Source organism: Gymnogyps californianus, chromosome 18 (assembly GCF_018139145.2).
Source record: "Gymnogyps californianus isolate 813 chromosome 18, ASM1813914v2, whole genome shotgun sequence".
NCBI lineage: Eukaryota > Metazoa > Chordata > Aves > Accipitriformes > Cathartidae > Gymnogyps > Gymnogyps californianus.
In genome coordinates, this window is record NC_059488.1 from 1,856,702 (window position 1) to 1,875,994 (window position 19,293).

Consider the following 19,293-nt stretch of genomic DNA (forward strand, 5'->3'; position numbering starts at 1 on the left):
TGAAAAGAAATAATTATCCAGTTGTTTGACAAAGAGAAAGCATATTGGTGTGGTGGCAGGCCTTTGTAGGGTAGACCATGAAAACTCCTAGATAAGTACAAGTGAAAACACCTTGAGTAAGGGACAAGTGAGGTAGGAAGAAAGGATTATCCTCGCATTTTGCATGCTAGATCAGACAGGTCGTTTATGTCAAATATATCCAGTCAGGAATTGTAACCCTGCCATGATTTCAGTAAAAAATTGACTCTTACTTGAAACCAGTCATGTCCCACTTACATGTCTGTAAATTTTATGGGGCTGAATAGACCCCGATGCTTATAAAACAAAGACTGGAATTGGTTTCTCTGCACTTGTGATCATCAGCATTTTCAGACATGCTATCCTTTGGGCACTTCATTTTTCCATTTACCCACAGATACCAGAGTTCAGAAATTCTTGGATCTCTGAATTGCGGTGCTGCCGGTGTGTGAGTAAAGGTGCACAGTCCTGTATGTTTGCTCTAATGACGCTATACGTCTTCCATAGAAGTATTCATTTCAGGAGGAACAGGGGCAGCTGTCAGCCACTATTTTGTGGTGTCTTAAGAAATATGTAGCGTCATTGTGCCCACACAGATTAGTAAGTTTGACAAGTTGAGATGAGTACTTAGAACTGGCCTTTGTTTTTAATTTAAAAAATGGTGTGCTTGGCACTATTAGCCAGCACAGATCTTGGCAGATCTTGAAGAGTCATTTGGTGGTGTTTTCCCAAGACATGCCCACTGTTGAGCACAGTCAGTCTTGGAACTGGAGAGGATCTGAGTTGCTGGAGAACAAATGTGGTGGCCTGCTGCCTCTTGAGGGGTGACAAGTGGTTGGAGAGACTTTGGAGCCTGTGAACACTTCTGCACTGGTTGGTCCATGACACTGTATCCTGCAGCTGATAGGACTCGGTGGACAAGCTGTTGAATGACAGCTGGTGGAGCAGCTTCTTCCACTTGAATGGCTTGCAATTCTTCTGGTGATGGCCCTTGTTGTCCGTTAGGCTCTCCTCCTGGAGGAGGTGCAGTTGTCCATGCTGTCTCTGTGCAGGAGACCATGGATGAAGTAGATCACTGCCTGCCTTTCATATTTTACCTGGACAGTATCAGTGAGGTGCATGACTTCTCACTACGCCTAGGCATGTGTTTTGGACTTCATGTGAAGTCTGGAAAGACAGCATCAACTATAGATTCAAGAGGCATAGCTCTTTCTTTAGGACTCCTACAGGCGGCTCCTTCTGGTCAGCTCAAGGAGTCACACAGCTGCCAGCTACAGTATCTGGAGAGTGTGAGGTCTCACTAGGAGAGAAATGAAACGAACCTGAGTTGTGTCAGCCTGAACAATCCTGACAGTCACTTCTTGAGCAGAGTGGCCAGAGACGTATTTATCTCCTAGTGATGCTGGAGGAAGTTGTAGCTCAAGCAGAAAAATGAGGTGAGGGTGACACACTGTACCAGTACCAGCTCCATTCGGTTCAGTCTCGGTTGCAAACAGAGCAGGGGGAGAGGCCCTGGGCAACGTGAGCACAATCCAAGATGGGCTTCGGATTCAAAAGCTGAAAGTGTACGTCCTCAGCTTGGGAGGGCTCTTTTCAGAGGGGCACAAGAGCACTTCATAGGAAGCAGAATGTGGCAGCAGTGAAAGGTCCATGTTGCACACATACAACATCAGACTTGTCCTGAGATAGGTCTCTTCCTCCTTCATCTCTTCATGGCCAGCTACAAGGTAGCCAAGCCTCAGATTGTTGCCGAGTTCTTCCAGGTCGTGACTCAGTAGCTAAAGGAAAGATGTTCATTAAATATCTAATGAAGTAAAGGCTAGGGTTTGCTTTCTGCCTCTGTTCACAATGCTGCTGTCTGTGCTGGACACTAATGATTTTATTTTTTCTGGGGTAGTAGTCACATGAATAACGCATTCCCTGCTGAGCCTTTTTAACAATCCCCTAGCTGCTTCCCATCTGAAGGGAAGTGTAAGAGGTAATTAACAGCCACTTGAAAAAAGGATTAGCAGGTGGGTGGGAGCTACTGTTGGGTTCATGCATGGAATTGCCATGGAAATGCTGAGATTTCCTGGCACTTCATCCCGTGTGTGGGCTCCAAAGATAGTTGCACTCATGGGCCTCTCTCCTTTCGATCTTCCTACCCTACAAAGGGAGCGGCTGTATTTTCCTTCAGGACAGCTTCCGCAGGCTGTGCCGTCGCCATCTGCACACACGATGAGGCCTGCTAACCAGGGGTGCCGCAGAGAGCGGGACGCTGTGTTGCAGCTGTCGGCTGAAGTCTTTTTGTATTTCTTTCATGTCAAACCAATTGGCAGAAAATCAGGGGGGGAAAAAAACAAACCCTAGTGGTTTGCCCCTTTCCTTTAGTTCTAAAAAATAATAACTTGGTGCACAAAACACTCAGAGTTTGTCACTTCTTAGAGAAGTTGATGCTGGTCGTTGCCCTGCAAACTTTCACCAGCGCAGTAGCCCTTGCATGGCTAAACCCGCTGAAGCAGACAGGACTGCACAGCTGAGCAGGGGCTGTCTTGCACGTAAGCCTTTTCAGGCTGTGCAATGAGACCTGCGTTTGCTTCTAGCCCTGTTTGGTGGCCACATACACTTAAAATATTGGGTGTACTTGTGAGAAATGTCTCTCATTTCAGTACCAGCTCTGGAGGTTTAGAAGGCTATGGGCACATGTTCATCTGAAAAGGTTCCTGGGGGAACCTACCATATGTCTCTCCCCCTTCCCCTTTCTGTAACAGTAACAAAGAGCCTCCTGAATTTGTCAGTGTCTGGGGTGCTTTGGTTTTAAGGACAGTGTGCCATTTGTTTCAGATCACCTGTTAGCAGACTCTTACATCGGACAGGAGGACTCCCCTGAGATGCAGCAGGCGGCACAGAACAAGCGCAGGCTCTCCGTCATCTCAGACGGCAAGTTTGAGAGGAGCTTCTCCGAAGAGCAGGCAGAGAAGATGCCGAGCGAGGGACCGAAGCCACGAGTCTACACGATCTCCGGCGAGAGGCCGATGCTGTCGGACCATGAGAATGAAAGCATGGAACTGGTGGTGATGAAGGGGACCGCCCAAGAGGAATGCCACCATGGCCACCAAGTGCACAGCGCTGGCGGCTCTCACGGCGTTAGCAGGCATTGCAAGGGCTGGCCAGGCAGCCGACAGGGCTCCAAGGAGTGCTCCAACTGCACCCGGCTGGCTGCCCCTTCCCAGCATTCCTTTGACCTGGAGCAGCATCAATCCAGCGAGACTGGATGGCACAGAAAAAGGCTGGAGAGGATGTATAGTGTCGATCGAGTGTCTGGTAAGTAAGGGTGAGTGCTGGGTGCTGGAAGGACACAAAGGGACTCACCGACACAGAGGTGGAGGGTGACACCCATCTCATCCCAGCATGGAGGTTTCATTGCCATGTGCCTCAAGTTGGGCCCTGTAGTGTTTCCCCTTCGGCACCTTGCTGGTACCTTGCACCGGCATTCGCGGAAAGGGATTGTCAAAGGAGGAGTTTGAAATAAGCTGAGCTCAGTTTGAGGCCGGCTTGTCCAAGCTCTGTTGTCTCTGCTTCTAGCTGGTAAGCAGCAGATGACCTGGGTGATTTTCAGACAGCTTCATGTAGCTTAGTGAGGATGATCTCTGTGGGCTCCCTTTCTGTTGAAGGAAGAGCAAGAGAGGAGGGGCTCTGTCAAAGCACCTGCATTTATGCTCATCCAGGAGGCAGTTCAGAGCAGGACCCTCTCTCCTCTGCCTCATTGTGGGGCTGAGACAGATGAAATCTTTGTGAACGTGCCAGGGTGCTCAGTGGGAGCATCAGCTCAGCTCAGGTATGGTGGTCTGGACTTTGGTGCCTCCCCAAAATGCTCATCTGCCTGGCTGGAAGCAGTTTAGCAGGGTCCCTCATGTAGTGCCAGCTCATGGGCTTTCCATAAATACTAGCAAATAACACAATATTCGCCTTTCTTCCCCACTCACTATCCATTTGCTCAATGTTCACAGGGAATAGGGCTTGTAATTATTCAGTTACATTAAAAAAATCCCTGATTGTCTTTAAAAACTAAACCATTAATCAAATATATGTCACAATCTATGTGCTTTGAATTATAAGCTAGTATGCAGTCCATCTTTGCCTGTCAGCTCTATATGTGGCTGGCAAAGAGTCTGACCTAATTTGTCTGATTTTTTTTGTAAACACACATCTCAAGGCTTTTAGAGCGGAGTGTCCAGCCAGGAAAGGTCAAGGCTTTTTCCTTGAAAAGAAATTGAGTATAAGGACTGCGGAGATCAAACTGTCCATCTTTCCTGGGTTCATAGTTTTCTAGTAAATATCACAGTGATATTTACTGCAGGTAAAATCACTGGAAGTTTGGGTTCTGGACCATATTTTCATACCTAGATGCTTGAAATTATGTGACTAAATTAATACGTGGCCTAATACTGAATAATAATAATAAAAAAAGAACTGATTGTCATATGTGCAGGACACCTACAGTCCCACTAACTCCTGTGCGTAGTTTTTAAGCATCGTTCCTCTGTTTGTTCCCTGTGATTTTTGGGCTGCACATCAGATACTACATGTGCAAGTTTAGACTTTATTATTTTTATTGCTTAAGTGCAAGAAAAGGAGTGAGAAGAGTTTTCCTGTACGGAAACCTTTTATGGTTTTATGATCATATGTGTTTTACCTGTTAAAAGATGGCTCTGCATGTGATGACACAGCCAGAAAGCTTGTGTGAGGCTAGAAAAAGAAAGCTGTTTCAGAGAAGGAGATCACAACCCCCGGGGCTTGGTGTTCTGGAGATCAGGGTGCTGAGTTGAATCGGTTCCAGCTTCATGATGTATACCGAGTTAAGAAAGTGAAGATCTCCTGTTCTAGTGCTGATGGATTTATGTTGAAAGCTTTCCTGAACAAATCAAAATTGTACTATGCACTGTGGGACTGAAGCAGGTTACTTGGTACGGAACCAAAGGAAAGCTCCAGATTACTAATGGAAGAGTTTAACTCCTCATAGCTGGAGCTAAACGCCTCTGTTTGCTGGAAAACATGTCCTAGCACATGCTATAGAGAGATGCCATGTTCCATTTCTGCGCCTTGGGATTTATAATATGTATTTTCAACTAGGCACCAATTTTTGTTAGGGCCAGTTATCAATGTGAAATGGAGATTTGCCTTTCTGAAAATGTATCAGAATAGTTACTTAAATGGGAACAAAGTGGACAGCACTGAACCTGCAGATGCCTCCATGAGTGTTTCATGCTTCATACAAGCAGGCAGCAGCTACCCTCGGTGCTTGTCTCAAGCTTCTGAGTGCTTGCACGTGTGGCTGCACAGGCAGCGCTGTGCCTCTGAGACCAAATCCCATCATAGCACTGGCATCATGGAATGAAAGTTTTCTCGGCTTGGTCTCGTTTGCGCTCTCTATCCAAGTGTTGTTACTGGGAGAAAAACTGAGAATTGAATGGCACAAACTGTCGCAGGTTGCAAGAAGTATTTCTTGGAATGTCCTCCATGCATGGCTAGCAGAGAAAACAGAGCAGAGATGAACGGAGACGAGAGAGAGACTAATTTCCCCAGAGGTTCACTTTACAGTGCTGCTTTCTCTGTTTGGATTTACATGACACGTTATTGCTGCAAACCAACACTCATGGCAGTTAGGCCAGATTGGCATAATTTAGTATGGATTTTTATGCTGAGTTTATGATGCCTAACACTATTTCAGAGAAGCACAAGCTGTTGTCTCCTGTGCTGCTCCCAGCATCTGATACAAACACATCCACTCATGGACAGAGGTGCTGAGATTTTCATGCAGCCTGGCAAGTGGCTGGAGATGCTGAACGTGGTGGTGGTGTTCCTCCAGCCAGGCCCATGGTTCCTTGACTGTTTCATCGCAGTTGATGGTAACAAGAAAGGAGAACAAGATGCTCTGCCTGGCCAAAGAGGATCGTGCTACCTGCTTCTGGAAGCAAAATAGCCATACTCATAATCTGAATTTTAATTAGCTGGGTGAGTTCTGGAGCTGAGCTGTGCTCCCTAGTCCCCAGCTGCATGCTTCTCTGCTACTGTTCTACCTCTGGCTGGTAAAGAGGCGCCTCTGAAAGGTCACAAATCCTTTATTCTCCATTGCGTGCTGTGGGTAGGGGAGTGATATCTTTCCTACGTTGACTCCTGTCTATCAGAAAAGGAGGGGAGGCTTCCAGCAATTGTCCAGGCAAAGCCTCATGAGGATATTAGCTGTTGTTCATAAGCTCTGCTTTGAATCAAACCTACTGGCTTAAAAGCTGTAAAATATATTAAGAGATTGTCAGTCCTTTGAGATGCGTAGTCCCTGAGAAGCCTGTACAGAATTGTTGGCTGAAAAGGAATTTGTACAGCTTCTCCTCCTTCACCACTTTTGTGGGTTCAGGACTTCAAACAAGTAATTCATTTACAGTCTGAGCTGTTTTGCATTTCTTCTCGATCTGTTTTTTGGAGGAGAGCAGACATAGGAACTTCATAATAAGTATTTAGCATACTAGAATGCAGTTTTCATGTAACATACATTTCCTCAGGGTGCCTTTATACAAGGCTTGACATAAACTGTTAGCTGAGAAGGAGTGTCTGTTACAGCTTTCTGTGTGCTTTCTTGGAAGCTTCACTTCAAAGGAAGCCTCCCCAGTTGCATTTAGCATTTTTTGCATCTGCAATTGCAGCCACTTTTTGTACTTTCAGGGAACAGCAGGATCAGTCTGTAGTAGATGATGATCTGTACAAAACATTTGGTAAGATGTTTGGTCTGTAGTAATTATGTCTGCAGTACACATGCAGGGTTTGATTGGGTTTTGGCCAATGAAAGTGAATAGAAAAAATACTCTTGACAATGCCAGAATATTAATGACTAAGATACCATAGTTGCTAATGATCTTAAAACTTGAATGAGTGAAGCAAGACGCATGATCAGCAACATGTGGCAAGGCATTAAGCAAGGAAGCCACAAACTGGAAGTGAAGCAAGATGAAAAATCAGGTGGCCCCAAATCCCAGGGATCCAATCCACTGAGATCTCGCACATCTTGTGTCAGTGGATTTTAATACACCTCTGATTCCCTGCCTCACCGACTTCCGCCTGAGAGTTCTCAGTAGGAGCTGCTTCTTGGTCAAATTCCTTCTTCTGGTCACCACCATCCCACACGCGTAATTAGTGACTTATTTTGCTGCCTGCTTTTTGTCTCAGTGGTCATTACGTGAAGACGATGCGGTGTCCTCATGCAATGGAATTAGGAAATAATCCACAGTTGGTTCAGGCAGGGCAGTTTACAAACACAGGGGACCAAATAAGCACAGCGTTACCTACAGATTGTATAGCTGATGTGGGGTTTGACTTCTAAAACCAGAAAAACTCATGAAGGCTAGGTCATCAGGAGCAGGTGTGTGAGGGGTTTATTGAAACTTCAATGGTAGAAAAAGAGAGTATATCTCAGGCTTACAGTTCTGAAGAGAGGAAGGTGAATGTTTTTCGTCTTCCATGGGAGGCTGTATCAGAAAGAACTGGATGAATGGGACATTTCAAATCAATGGTACTAAGGAAGAGGCAGAGGCTGGGAAATGCTTTTAATGAAAAATGTTTCTTTCCCCCGTTTTTTATCTTGTTCAAATGTCTCTTCTGTAATTCCTGGATTATTCTAATCTTCCACTCTATCTTAGGATAGAGCTTTCATTCTTCATTTAGTAGCCTGATAGACAGGTTTAGCACAAATTTACAAAACACTCAGTGGTAGTGTGCATATATATGAGGAGGATGAGACTCTCCTGTTTAGTACAGGGCAGGATGCTGAAGAAAAGTACTAAGAGAAAGAGCTTGGAAAGTCTTGCTGTCTAAACGATGTCTCTGCCCACTGGATTCTCAGGTTTTGCTCTCTCTCTTCCAGATGATGTACCCATACGAACCTGGTTCCCAAAAGAGAACCTCTTCAGTTTTCAAACTGCTACTACAACTATGCAAGCGTAAGTGAAACTACTGCCATAGCTTTTATTGTGTATCTTAAAGTTTGTGGCCCACTCAAAGCTGTATCTGAGAGCCTGGAGCAATTGAGTTGTATGTTTGGCACCGCAGTCCAGGGGTGAGAGAGAGAGAGAGAACCTTGTCTCTTGCTAATTTCTTTTCTGCACTTATTAGTTCTCTTTCCTACTACTCCCACCTGTTTGGTTTTGCCTTCTTTAACTCCTTGGGCTACCCAGCTCTTCTCTGCTTCCCTTATTTTCTCTGTGACACTGTGCCCTGTCCCTTGCTGCCTCTGCAGAGCGAGGGTCCTGTGGGAGCACCAGCTGAGACCCTCCCCGACGTGCTTCTGCTGCAGCTACTGCCCCGAGGGAACATTATTCTAGGCTTGCCCTGCATCCATCACTCCAGAGGAGTGCGTCTCTGTAGGATGAGGTGTAGCCCTACAGCTTCTGCGCTGGTCTGGTCATTTGAAGAAGGTGTCACTAAAATCTCTGCAAAGTGTGAACGGATCTGAGTTAGGAACAGCCTTTCCCTCCACACTCCACGCCGGTTTTGGTGCCCCTGGTTGCTGTGTGTTGGGAGGAGGCAGTTCTCGAAGGACTGAAGAGAATAAGGGAAGCCTCATTTCCAGGTTGTACCCAGCTTGTCAGGAAATGCCATCTTCCTGGTTTCAAGTATTTCCTACCTGGCTGGAAAGCCAAGGCAAGCAATGAGGGAAATGAGACACTGTTCTGCCTTCTAAGGCCCTTCTCCAGCCTTGTCACCTTTTTCCTGTGTTGTCCTTCCAATGTCTGTGTCACCCTCAGCTCTACTGCTCTCTTTATTTCTCCTTGTCTAATCTGGTGTCCTTTTTGTAATCTGTTTCTCTGCCATTTCTTCTTTCCCTTGTACCTTTCCCTTCCCAAATCCCGAAAAGAGGCTGATTGTTGATCTCGGGATAACCCAGACTGGATCAGACCTGTAAGGATTGATGCAGGGAGGGCTGGATCCGGCATTGGGGAGAGGAGTAGGTGCTGAGGTATTGGAAAGGATCTGCATCCCCCAGAAAAAAACTTATCTTCATGCCCTTCCCCTCCAGCTCAGCTGGAGATGTGACCCACCCTCCCAGCATGGGGAACAGCACAGGGGAGGCATTTGCCTGGTGCCAGTCTGCGGAATCTGATGCATGGTGGTGGGGTGCTAATCCCACCCTGACAACGGGAGTGAGGAGCCTCCGTGGGCTTCTGTTCTCTCTGTATTGTCCTAGCGCTGCTTCTCTTACCTGACCCCCGTGTCCCCCCACCTCCTTTTCAGAGACTGTAAATCTGCTGGCATCGCAGCTGGTTGACACTCCCGGGCACCAGGCTGACAGGGCCTGGGGGCAGTCCGAGGGCAATTTGACAGATACTTGCTTTGCTCTTTAAAAATGTTGGCTGGAAACAATGAATGGTATTTTACAGTTCTGATCTGACACACCAAACCATGCACAAAATCAGCACGTTTCCTTTGCCTTTGGGCACATCCTTTGCTATCTGAAGTCATCTTTGCTGGGCACAAGGTTTGTTGCAGGGTGACGGCCCATGGCAGGGCTTACAGGGCTTGAAGGCCAAAGTGAGGTTGGTTTGGGGAATGGTGCCCTAAGGAAACCCTTGAGGAGCACAGCTCCCTTGGTTAACGTAGCTCCTCGATTAACGGTTCTGGAGATTCTGTGCTGCTTCTAGAAATTGCATAGAAACATCTCCAAAAGTTCAGGGCACCTCCCTAAGCTGATTGGGGTGGCTCCCCAAGGTGCCCCTGTCCTCCTGGCCTCTGCTCTAGTGTTTTCAGCCCACCGTGCTTGCTTCCTTCATAGACCAGACAGCGTGAGCTGACGTCACGAGTCTTTGCCACTGTGGGAGAAGGTCTCCCTGCTCCTGAAGCCCATGATGCTGAGCTCCCGTCGTAGCCTGACAGGCCACGTTCAGCTGTCAGTTGTACATCTGCATGTTCTCTGGGTCTACGTGGAGCTTAATTTGCATCCAAGCCACATGCCAACGCTGCCCCAAGGAGGATTTAGCTCGGTCAAGTAGGAGTCTCACCACTGAGAAATGTTTAATTTAAAAAGCAATTTCCTTCCACCTAACAAGAAATATTCCTTCTGGAGTGAGAATTCCCTCAGAACGCTGGCCGAGGCTGAGCACTAATGAATTCCTCTTCTCTTTCTTTTTCCCTGCGTCTCCTGGAATCTCTAGCATCTCGTAAGTATAATCTTCATTTTTTAATTTCCTTGTCTGTTGGTGTCCTGGATAAAGTCCTCTTCTCTCCTCTCCTCTCCTCTCCTGTCCATCATATTCACTCGTGCTTTCCCTATGCTAGGGCTGTTTGTCAGCTGGCAAGAGGTTAGATGGCTACACCTCGTAGGCCTACATGGATCACACTGCAACCATCCTCGTCTTCGAAAGGGAGACTACAGTTGCTAGCATGCTTGTGTCCCTCTTGATCCTGGTGTACAGAGGTTTTGTGTCTGCGGTCTCCTAGGTCCGCTCCTCCGTAGCAGGGATGATGGCTGCTCACCTCCATTCTTTGGGCCGTGCTCTGGCCACTCTTATGTTTGCTTTAGGAACAACTGCTTGTCCAGCCACCTACCCTAGAGAGTGAGGACCTTTGGTTTGGTGAGTCTTTTGCCTGGCCCCTGACTCGCACGCAGTCCTGCAGGGGCTGGCTGTCTTCCTCGGTCAGCCTAATCTCTCTCTGTTGTCTGGTGAGAGCTTTCCTGTCTGTGTTTCATGTCCTCCCCAGTTCAAAGCTGTGTAGTTGGTTAATGGCTTAAAATGGTTTCCCAGGGCGTTCAGGGGCTACGCAGAGAGGAAGAGACGGAAACGAGAGAATGATTCTGCAGCTGTTATACAGAGGTAGGGCCCGTTTTCTCCCATAGCTGTAACCCTGCCTGGTGTTGCATGGGCCCTTCGGGTGTCATTAGTGACGCTTGATGATATTGAACGTGGGTGTCCCTGTCTGTGTTGCTGTTTGTAGGGACACTAGCAGTGGCTGTGTTGGAAATGTGGAGGTGAATGATGCTGCAGTGCTCAAGATAGCGGATCTCCATCTTCTTAAAGGAACACTGTCAAGTTTCTTTTAAGCTTCCAAATATAATATATAGGATTTGTGTCTCTGGCAGAAAAATATATTACATATGCATAAAAAAATCAAAGATGCAATTTCCCCAGCCCTCTCCCAAATAATTGGAATTTGTTTGAGGTTAGCTGAATACTTTTATGTGCTGTTGTTGCATCTACAAATGCACCTCAAAAATCTGAGACCTAGGCAAAATTAACATTTCTAGTGACTAGAGGTCTATTTTTTTTTTTTTTTTTAACCTTTTTTTAAAGAACAGAAAGGAAAGAAAAGGGGATGGGGACCGATTCCTGGTCTGGGTATTACAGAAGGGCCCTGGTTTTCCCTGTTGGCTTCACAGGGCACATCACTTAGCCACTGTGGTAATCAGAACTGTTCTGTTTTTTCAAATGTGCCAAGGCTCGTGTATTTTGGCAGCCTACTAAGAAGGATAACACAGCATTTGTGTCATTGGTTAAAAACTGCCGTGATCACTTCAGCACTGTTCAAAACAAAGTGGGAGAAAAACATCAGATTTTCTTAACTGGGAAATTGCCAGGAAGATTTTTTTTTTTTTTTTTTAGCAACTTAAGGGTGGTGTTCTTTTTCATCAATAACGAAGAGAAGTAAGAATCAAAACTAAAGACGCTGTAAATAAATAGACAGTGTATCTTTAAAAAGAAAGAGATTTCTCAGAATTAGTTAGACAGAGGCAAGTCTTTGTTAGAAAATGGCTCGTTCATGTGGCTTGCGAGTACAGGAGTAGGAGTTGTATACCTCGGTGATGCTGTGTAGTCAGGATAGAGGATGGAGTCATGTCATCCTTGTGTTGAGTGGCCAGGATGTCCCTTCACCTCCTGTGGATGCTGAAGGTCTAGGCAGGATTGTATAGTGGGAGCCCGTCTGCATTTATCTCGTCATAAAAGAGAAGACAGGATAGCAATGATGGGTTTTTGGCTGTGCCATGCAAGCAGACCCTGGCCAGCTGTAAGGATTGCTGGGAGTTAGTGTTCAGCTCTCTTCTCCAGGGAGTGAGGATGACCCCAGCCCCACCGCTGTTTCGGATGCTTGTTGTGCAGCCCTTCACGGCCTCGGGTGTTTCGGAAGTTCAGTTGTTACCGCACAGCCCCTTCAGTGCTTGGCCCTGTGTGTCTGGTGCACAGGGAGGCTGGTTTGCGTGGCATGGCACGCAATGGATGTTGCCTCGAGAGTGAGTGATGCCCCGTGGTTTGCTGAACCTTGTGACCGCTGCAAGGAGGAGCTGAGGAGGAGAACGTGAGAGGTGCTGTCGGGAGTTTTGCAGAGCGCTGATCTATGTCAGTAATTCTGTTGCTGACCTCTGTTCGGGTAATGAAAAGGCTTCTCTGCAGAGTGCGAATGAACCACTGCAGGCAGAGCTGCAGAGCGTGTGGAGTGGGGCTGCTGTGTCTTGGTGGCCCTTTGGCTGGGATGGATACTGCAGAGGTGGCTTAGGGTCGTGCAGACCACGTGGCAAGCTGGAGTCTGTCAGGAGGAGAACTGTTCAAGAAAGGGAGTAATAAGGAGATTTTATCACTGTAATTTGAGGGATGCTTGTTGAATTTTGATGGGTGAAGAGATCTTGCTAGTGATCAAATAACACTGGGCTTTCTGGGTGCAATTGCAGGAGCCAGGCAAGAAGACGGGGCAGGTTTATGTAGCCCCACTGCTCACAGAGCAGATTGTGGCTCCCCCAGGGGTGCTGTGCCAGTCCTTTCGTGCTAACGTGCAAGCACAGAGGGGCCTGAGGACCAATACAGCTGCAAAAAACCCTCAGAAGGATCTAGATGACCACAGGATGCCCACGTTAAGAGGCAGTCCCAGGCTTGCACCTCCTTTCCAAAGTGCTTTTTTTTCTAGCAGAGATGAGGAGGGGAAAAAAGGCCTTTGTCCCATTCTCCGAGTATTTAGTGCGATAGTTAACCTTGAGCAGCTGGATTCTCCCTGGAGCTGCTCTCAGCAGTGTTTAGGAGATGGATCTAGACAGCTGCCCTCAACCCGCACTCATGGGAGAGACCAAGCTGTCTAGGCAGCTGGGAGCAGCACTCTTCTGTGGCAAAGACTGCTTTAACCCCCTTCCCCCCAGGGTCTGAAGAAGCTCCTCTGCGGAGAGGACAACTGAGCATTTAACAGAAAAATGGATTTTACTCCAAAATGCCAAAAGCCCAAAGGATGTAACAGTGGCCTTGGCAATTAACATTGGTGCTCAGTGTCTGGTATGATCTTGGTCTCACAATGAACCATAAAGATTTTCATTCTGATGAGTTACAACGTATGTCTAAGACCTTTCTGTGTACCAAACAACCCTAGTTCCCTTAAAATATTGTGTTTATTTGGATTTGAATCTAATGCGCAGTAAGACAGCCCATGTTATCAGTCATCACGCACCCCGGAAGGCTTTGTACATAGAGCCAGTCCAGCATGTGTTAGTGAAGCGAATTGTTTTAGTTACTTGTCTGAAGGGGGCAGTTGTCTGATCCACAGCAGTGAATCTTCACGTACCCAAGTAGAGCTAAAATAAATCTTTGTAAAATAACATTAATAGCCCAAGTGCAGACGGAAATCTGTCATGGAATAATGTTGCTCCCAGCTTCACTACCTAGCTGCTAGTTTTCCTTCTTGAGCTGCTGAATTTGGATCCTGATGACAACATGGGATCCAAGGCCAAAGTGGGGGACAGTGCAGAAGGTGGCGTGGGTTAAGTGCTCTCCCACGAGGGCTGTGTTTGTGTTGATCTCTCTGTATAGGAGTAGACATATCTGACTTTCTCTGAACAACTTCATGTCGGTGCTGGAAGTGTCTTCTAGTCCAATTAGTTTGCTAAAGCATCTGCATGGTTGTAACATGTCCTTACTCATCCCACTAACTTGTGTGTGAGCCAGACGACTTGTCATTTTAACCATTTCACCGGCAGTAGTCTCTGTGGCGTGATGTCTGCGGTGTATGTTGGTGGGGTAGAAGGGAATCTAGAAAGGCTCCCCCACTCTGTGCAGGCTGCTGGTACACGGGCTCACTGACATCCCTGGGGGCGATGGGAGCTGCGCTGCAGGGTGAAGTCACCCTGACTAAGTAGAGTTCATGGAGGGGTGACACTTTTCTTGATAGTCCACACGCTGCTTCTTCCCTGTGTCTCTTCTGGTGTCCTGTTTGGTTCCTGTCCTGTTTGGTTCCTGTCTAGGTGAGTGATGAGAAACTAAGGGAAACAAGTCCCTTGCACTTGGAGGGGCTGGGCGAAGAGTCCCTTTGCCATGGTCTCTCAGGAGTGGCCAGGACAGTCTGTTTTACACAGACCTGACTATGGGGTGTAGCTGCTCCCCAGGGCTTACTCTCTGGTGGACTTTCCCCTGGAGCCATGTACTCTGCAGCCCCACTGAACTCTGCTTGTGAGTCCTGGGCAGGGAAGTACGTGGTTAGGAAGGCAGCATTAGCAGAGAGCAGGCCCATGAGGACAGTCAGCCTTGCTGAACGGTGCTATCCGAGAAGGAAGAAGCTGCTTCAGTCTTTCCCAGCTCTTTGCCCTGGAGAGCAGTACGGGCGGCATGGTTGCTAACAGCACAGGTGGGATTTTAGCAGCTGTTGTGAGTGTGTTTGGGAGTGAGCACAGCCACGAGCATGGTGTGTGCATGCTGCCTAGCAGGGCAGAGCCTGGGCACCCCACTTTCCTGCTGAACCTTGTATGGAGGAAAGGAGAGAGGGGAGCAGTTACTGCTCTTTACCAGGAGAAGAGGGAGCATTGCCAGCACGGGCTGTGGCAGTGTCTTCAGCAAGGTCACAGCACAGATGTGCCTTAGTCATAGGAAAGTGAAAGCAGGCCATGAGAAGGGGACTGCCATGTAGGACCTCACTTGCCCCGTACCACCAGCCCAGGGAGTTCAGAAGAAACAGCCACACTCTTGACAAACATAACTATCCCCAGTACTGAATAGGTGCAGACTGGGAACCTGGTCTCCAGCTTTTGAATGCCCAGAAGGAAATACACTGTCTTCCCGATTTTATTTTTTTTTTCCTCCCATTTTTTTTCAGTCCTGCTGGGCCCAGATATTGCTTTGTATTACCTTTCTCAGAGGTTGTGTTTGGACTTTCTTTCAGGAATTTTCGGAAGCACCTCCGCATGGTGGGGAGCCGAAGGGTTAAAGCACAAAGTAAGTGAGCACCTGTAAGATGTGGCTGTGAGGAGTTGGGGTTTGTGCCGGTGGGACACGGGGAACTCCGTGTTGCACACAGATGTGGGTAGAAAGGACCTAGCATTGGGCCGGAGAAAGGATTTGACCTGCTGGTGCCATTTTACCCTACAAAAAAGAAGGCCAGATTGTTGCAAGTCTCCAGGACACGTGGATGTCTGCAAGCAGCCTGTAAGCTATTTCCGAGGACCCTCTGCCTTGGCTGTGGGAGATCTCTGTGGCCTCAGAGCAAGGAGTGGAAGGAGAGCTGCAGTGTCCTTGTCCCATGTGTGTGTGGCTTTGGGTGATCACCGGCATAGATGCTTGCGAGGAGAACCAGAGCAGAGCTGGCGAGGGCTGCCTGGCCTCTTACTGAAGCTGCGGACCAACTGTGGCTCCCTGGGGACAGCCGGTGCTTCATGTGCCATGCGGACTGGTGGCTTTCTCTTTTCTCCTCCCATGTCCCACTGCCATCTCTGCAGCAGGACCTGGGCGAAAATTGCCTGGTGGGAGCTGAGAGGACGGTGGAAGGGAGAAAGAAGAGGAACAGGGAAGAGTTTGGAGCAAGGGGGAAATAAGGGAGTGTTATGCCTCACTGCGGAAGAAATCACCTCTTAGGCCTGGGAAACGGCAGTTCCCTTTCCCTGAGGAAGTCAGCACTCCTCCATAACTTGGTTGGGGCAGGTCCCTTATGGCTGTGAAATGGGCTGAGAATGGTGTAACCGGCTCCCGAGAGCTGAGGATTGCTCCAGAAGAGGCAACAGCTTGTTCTTCTCACCCCCTGGCCAGGCATCGTGTACAGACTGCCCACAGCAAAGCGTTGCTGAGTTGAATTTGCATTCTTTCCTCTCCTTTCTCATATGCTGTGGGAAGTGAACAGCAAAGAGCATTGCCCTTTAAAGTGTCTTTATTGGCATCTGAGTTAGCACTGCCTGAAATGAACAGGGCTCACCTCCCCGTAGAGCTGTCTGGAAGTTCAGGCATGCCTCTCTGCCTTGGTAACTCTCGGGTCATGTTTTCAAAGCTTTCTTCATGTGCACAATAGCTAAATGCCTGGTTTTAAATGAAAGCTGAGAATGGAGATCACCTGAAGAACTCACTATGTGATTTGTCTCCCTGGACACCCACACTTGGACACACTGCAGCAGAGGACAGGTTGCTTCTCAGCTCTTGTAATGCAGATCTGCAGTGAATTCCTGTGCTGCTGACATGAGATGCTGTTACTAGATACACTGCAGCACACTTGCTCTGTCTGCTACCAGAAATAGGTATTAGTGGCTATAAGTGGCTGTTAATCTAGGCATAATGGCTCTCACATGGGCTTGCCAAGTCAGACATTGTGGTTGGCAGTTCCCAGGAATTTGCTTGCGGTGCAGCCAGCTGGGCCAAGCTTCCTGGATTCTGCTTGGGAAATGCCGGTACAAACAATATAATGCCCCTCGGGGGGCGGCGGGGGGGTGGGGGGGAAGAAGCCAGGGGGGAGTGCTCACAAGAGTGCAGGCAAGCAAAAACTGAAAGATTTCCTCTTTTGCAACAAAATTTAGAAAGCGTGAACTTTCCAGAGGCCCCCTCCTCTGTTTGGTCCAGCTCTGATTGGGATGTCACTAGAATGTGAAGGGAGAACTGACTGGAGAACTACTGCCTTCTTCTGGTCATGTATGTGTCATTAGCTGTTGAGTACATCTTCCTGTGAGGCCTTTGAGTCAGAGCATTTACACTGGGACGCTGGAATAGCCTTGATTAAATTGAGGTTTGAGCCGTGTGCATTTAAGGAGAGACCATCAAGTGTCCTCCTTTTTCTGTGTTACATACCCCATAATGGTCCTGCTCAGAAAGTGGGCGCTTTGTCTTCTGCTGTCTAGAAGATAGACCCTTGTTTTGCTGTGTGGAAAGGACTCGCGTTTGGCAAGTGGAAGAACAAGCACAGGGGAGTCCGTGATGTGTGGCTTTGGTGGAAATCTACTGGATGTTTTGTTTTGCTGGCAGCAACAGAGGTGGCTTTGGAGTCTGTTAATGTCATGCTTTGGTTTTATCCTAGCATTTGCCGAACGGCGTGAGAGGAGCTTCAGCAGGTCCTGGAGTGACCCGACTCCCATCAAAGCTGATTCCTTCCATGACTCTCGAGAAAGTGAGTTGAGTCCTTTGAGCTTCCTCCTGTGGCCAAACCCTCCAGCTGAGGTGTTGACTGGAGTCCCACTGGAGTAACTCCTCTGTGCCCTTTTGTCCCATCTGTGATCCTTTTAGTTTCATGAGATCTGAGCAGATAACACTCCAGGTATATGCACCTGCTCATCTGTGTCTACCTATATTTATTTGTAGAGCACGGCGCATCTAACCTCATGTTACTGTGCGGTTGTCAAAGGATACCCAGTGGTACAGCTCTCTTACAGCCCTCTGTTCCCATCATCCCTTATTCGCTTGGGACCAAAACAACCTACCTGGAAGCACACCAGTCCAGGGCTACATTCACCATAGTGGGGCTAACCTGCCTGGCTTCCCGTGCAAGAGCCCCTTCTGAGCTCTTTCCTAGGCTAGAATAGCTCAAGAGCGCAGCTGCAGCGCTCCATGAGATGTAGCTTTGATTTCCTGGCCGTGCTGGCTGCACAGATGATAGCTTGGGGCAATCTGATCTTCCTTTGGGCTGCCAGGAATTCCTCTGGGAATCCCCAGTAATGCTGCGATGTTCTGCTTGTGGGGACCGAGATGCTGTTGTGTTAATTTACAGGAGGAAATGCCAGCATCTTCCCACTGTCTTTTTATAAAGGGAATGGCTGTTTTACCCAGATTTCATTGAAATCCTGTAGGCAAGGGACTTGGTGGATATGAGTTTGCCCATGTTGAAATGGGTTGTGTTGTAAATGAATTTCACTAATGAAATGAACTGACCTACCAGGTAAGCACGAGATCCAGCCCTCCTAGCTGTAGAAGACACTGTACCAGGTTGTAGGGGGAGGTGTATGAAAGGCCAGGTTCAAAACATGACCCGATTGTTCCTTTGCAGCCTGATTCCTCCCCGCTCCCTCAGCTAACTCAGAGGCGAATGGAAAAGACATGGTTCAGACAGGCTCCAGGCACTGCCCAGTGACACTCGGACATCCCAAAAGGCACAAATAGAGGCATCTCTGTTCTCTTTCCTCAGTCCCTGGCTTCAGGGAACCATCTCTATTTTTAACCTTTAATGGTCAATTATATTCTTTCCAGATGTTTTTTTCCCCAGGAGGCATTGAAGGCCAACAGGTAAGGTCAATTTGGAGAGCAAATTCAAGTATACTGTTGCAATACTACTGTGTTTGCTACGGCTGTCCTCACGCTCTGGGACTTCTCTGCCAGGATCAGTTTGACCAACAAGGCAGAGTTTCTCTATAATCACTCAGAAGACGTAGTCAGAGCAGTAATTATTACAAGGAGACCAGCTTTGAAGTCTTTGGACTTTTGCTCATCAGCTTGGCAATGTTACAGTGTAGAGAGTCTGTCTGCGTTCTGTCTCCTTCTCCATTTCTGAAATGACAGGGTGACTGTTGTGAATTAGCATTTGAAAGCTAAGCTTGGTGACTGTGAGAGTGATGAAAAGTTATGTGATATGTGGTATCGGGCTCTGTGTGTGCACTCTTCATTTGTTAAGTGTTTGTTTAGAGGCGCCAGCCCCAAAGTGTGGTGTCTGTCGTTCTGTGGAAGAAAGGAGGACACAAGTCTCATGGCTTGTGGTACCTCTTGGGAGGTAGCTGCCAGACAGGATCGAGTGGGGAAGGCAAGCTGTTCTGCCCTTGTAATGCACACTGTGTTCTGGCAGGCCATGACCTTCAGGATTCCTGCGGCACTTTGGATGGCGACTTTGACTTGAACTGGGAAGCAGAAAAGGAACTTGAAGCCATGGCATGTGACGGAGAAGACTTTATTCCACCAAAAATAATGGTGAGGGTTTCCAACTCAGCTACCTGTATCTACTCAGGCTCTGTCTATCGTTTCAGAGCTGCTAAGTTTAGGATCTTCATGGGAAGAGGCAAGTCTTTTGTATAGGCAGCTCTTCAGGTGTGTATGAGGGTCTGTCGTGGTTTAA

General features: G+C 47.8%; 1 protein-coding gene across 6 annotated transcripts in view; it reads left to right on the forward strand.

The window, feature by feature from the left end:
• The window catches only part of NSMF (NMDA receptor synaptonuclear signaling and neuronal migration factor), a 46,635-nt gene that overhangs the window by 17,612 nt on the left and 9,730 nt on the right, over positions 1-19,293 (forward strand). For 2 of the 6 annotated variants that reach the window (XM_050908080.1, XM_050908082.1), the window contains 5 exons: positions 2,842-3,321; positions 7,913-7,988; positions 15,166-15,218; positions 17,275-17,364; positions 19,027-19,148. In XM_050908080.1, coding sequence (XP_050764037.1) covers positions 2,842-3,321; positions 7,913-7,988; positions 15,166-15,218; positions 17,275-17,364; positions 19,027-19,148 — 821 coding nt within the window. Of the gene's footprint in view, positions 1-2,841; positions 3,322-7,912; positions 7,989-10,196; positions 10,203-10,787; positions 10,857-15,165; positions 15,219-17,274; positions 17,365-19,026; positions 19,149-19,293 lie in introns of all 6 variants that reach the window. The other 4 variants (XM_050908077.1, XM_050908079.1, XM_050908081.1 and 1 more) reach the window with 4 other exon arrangements.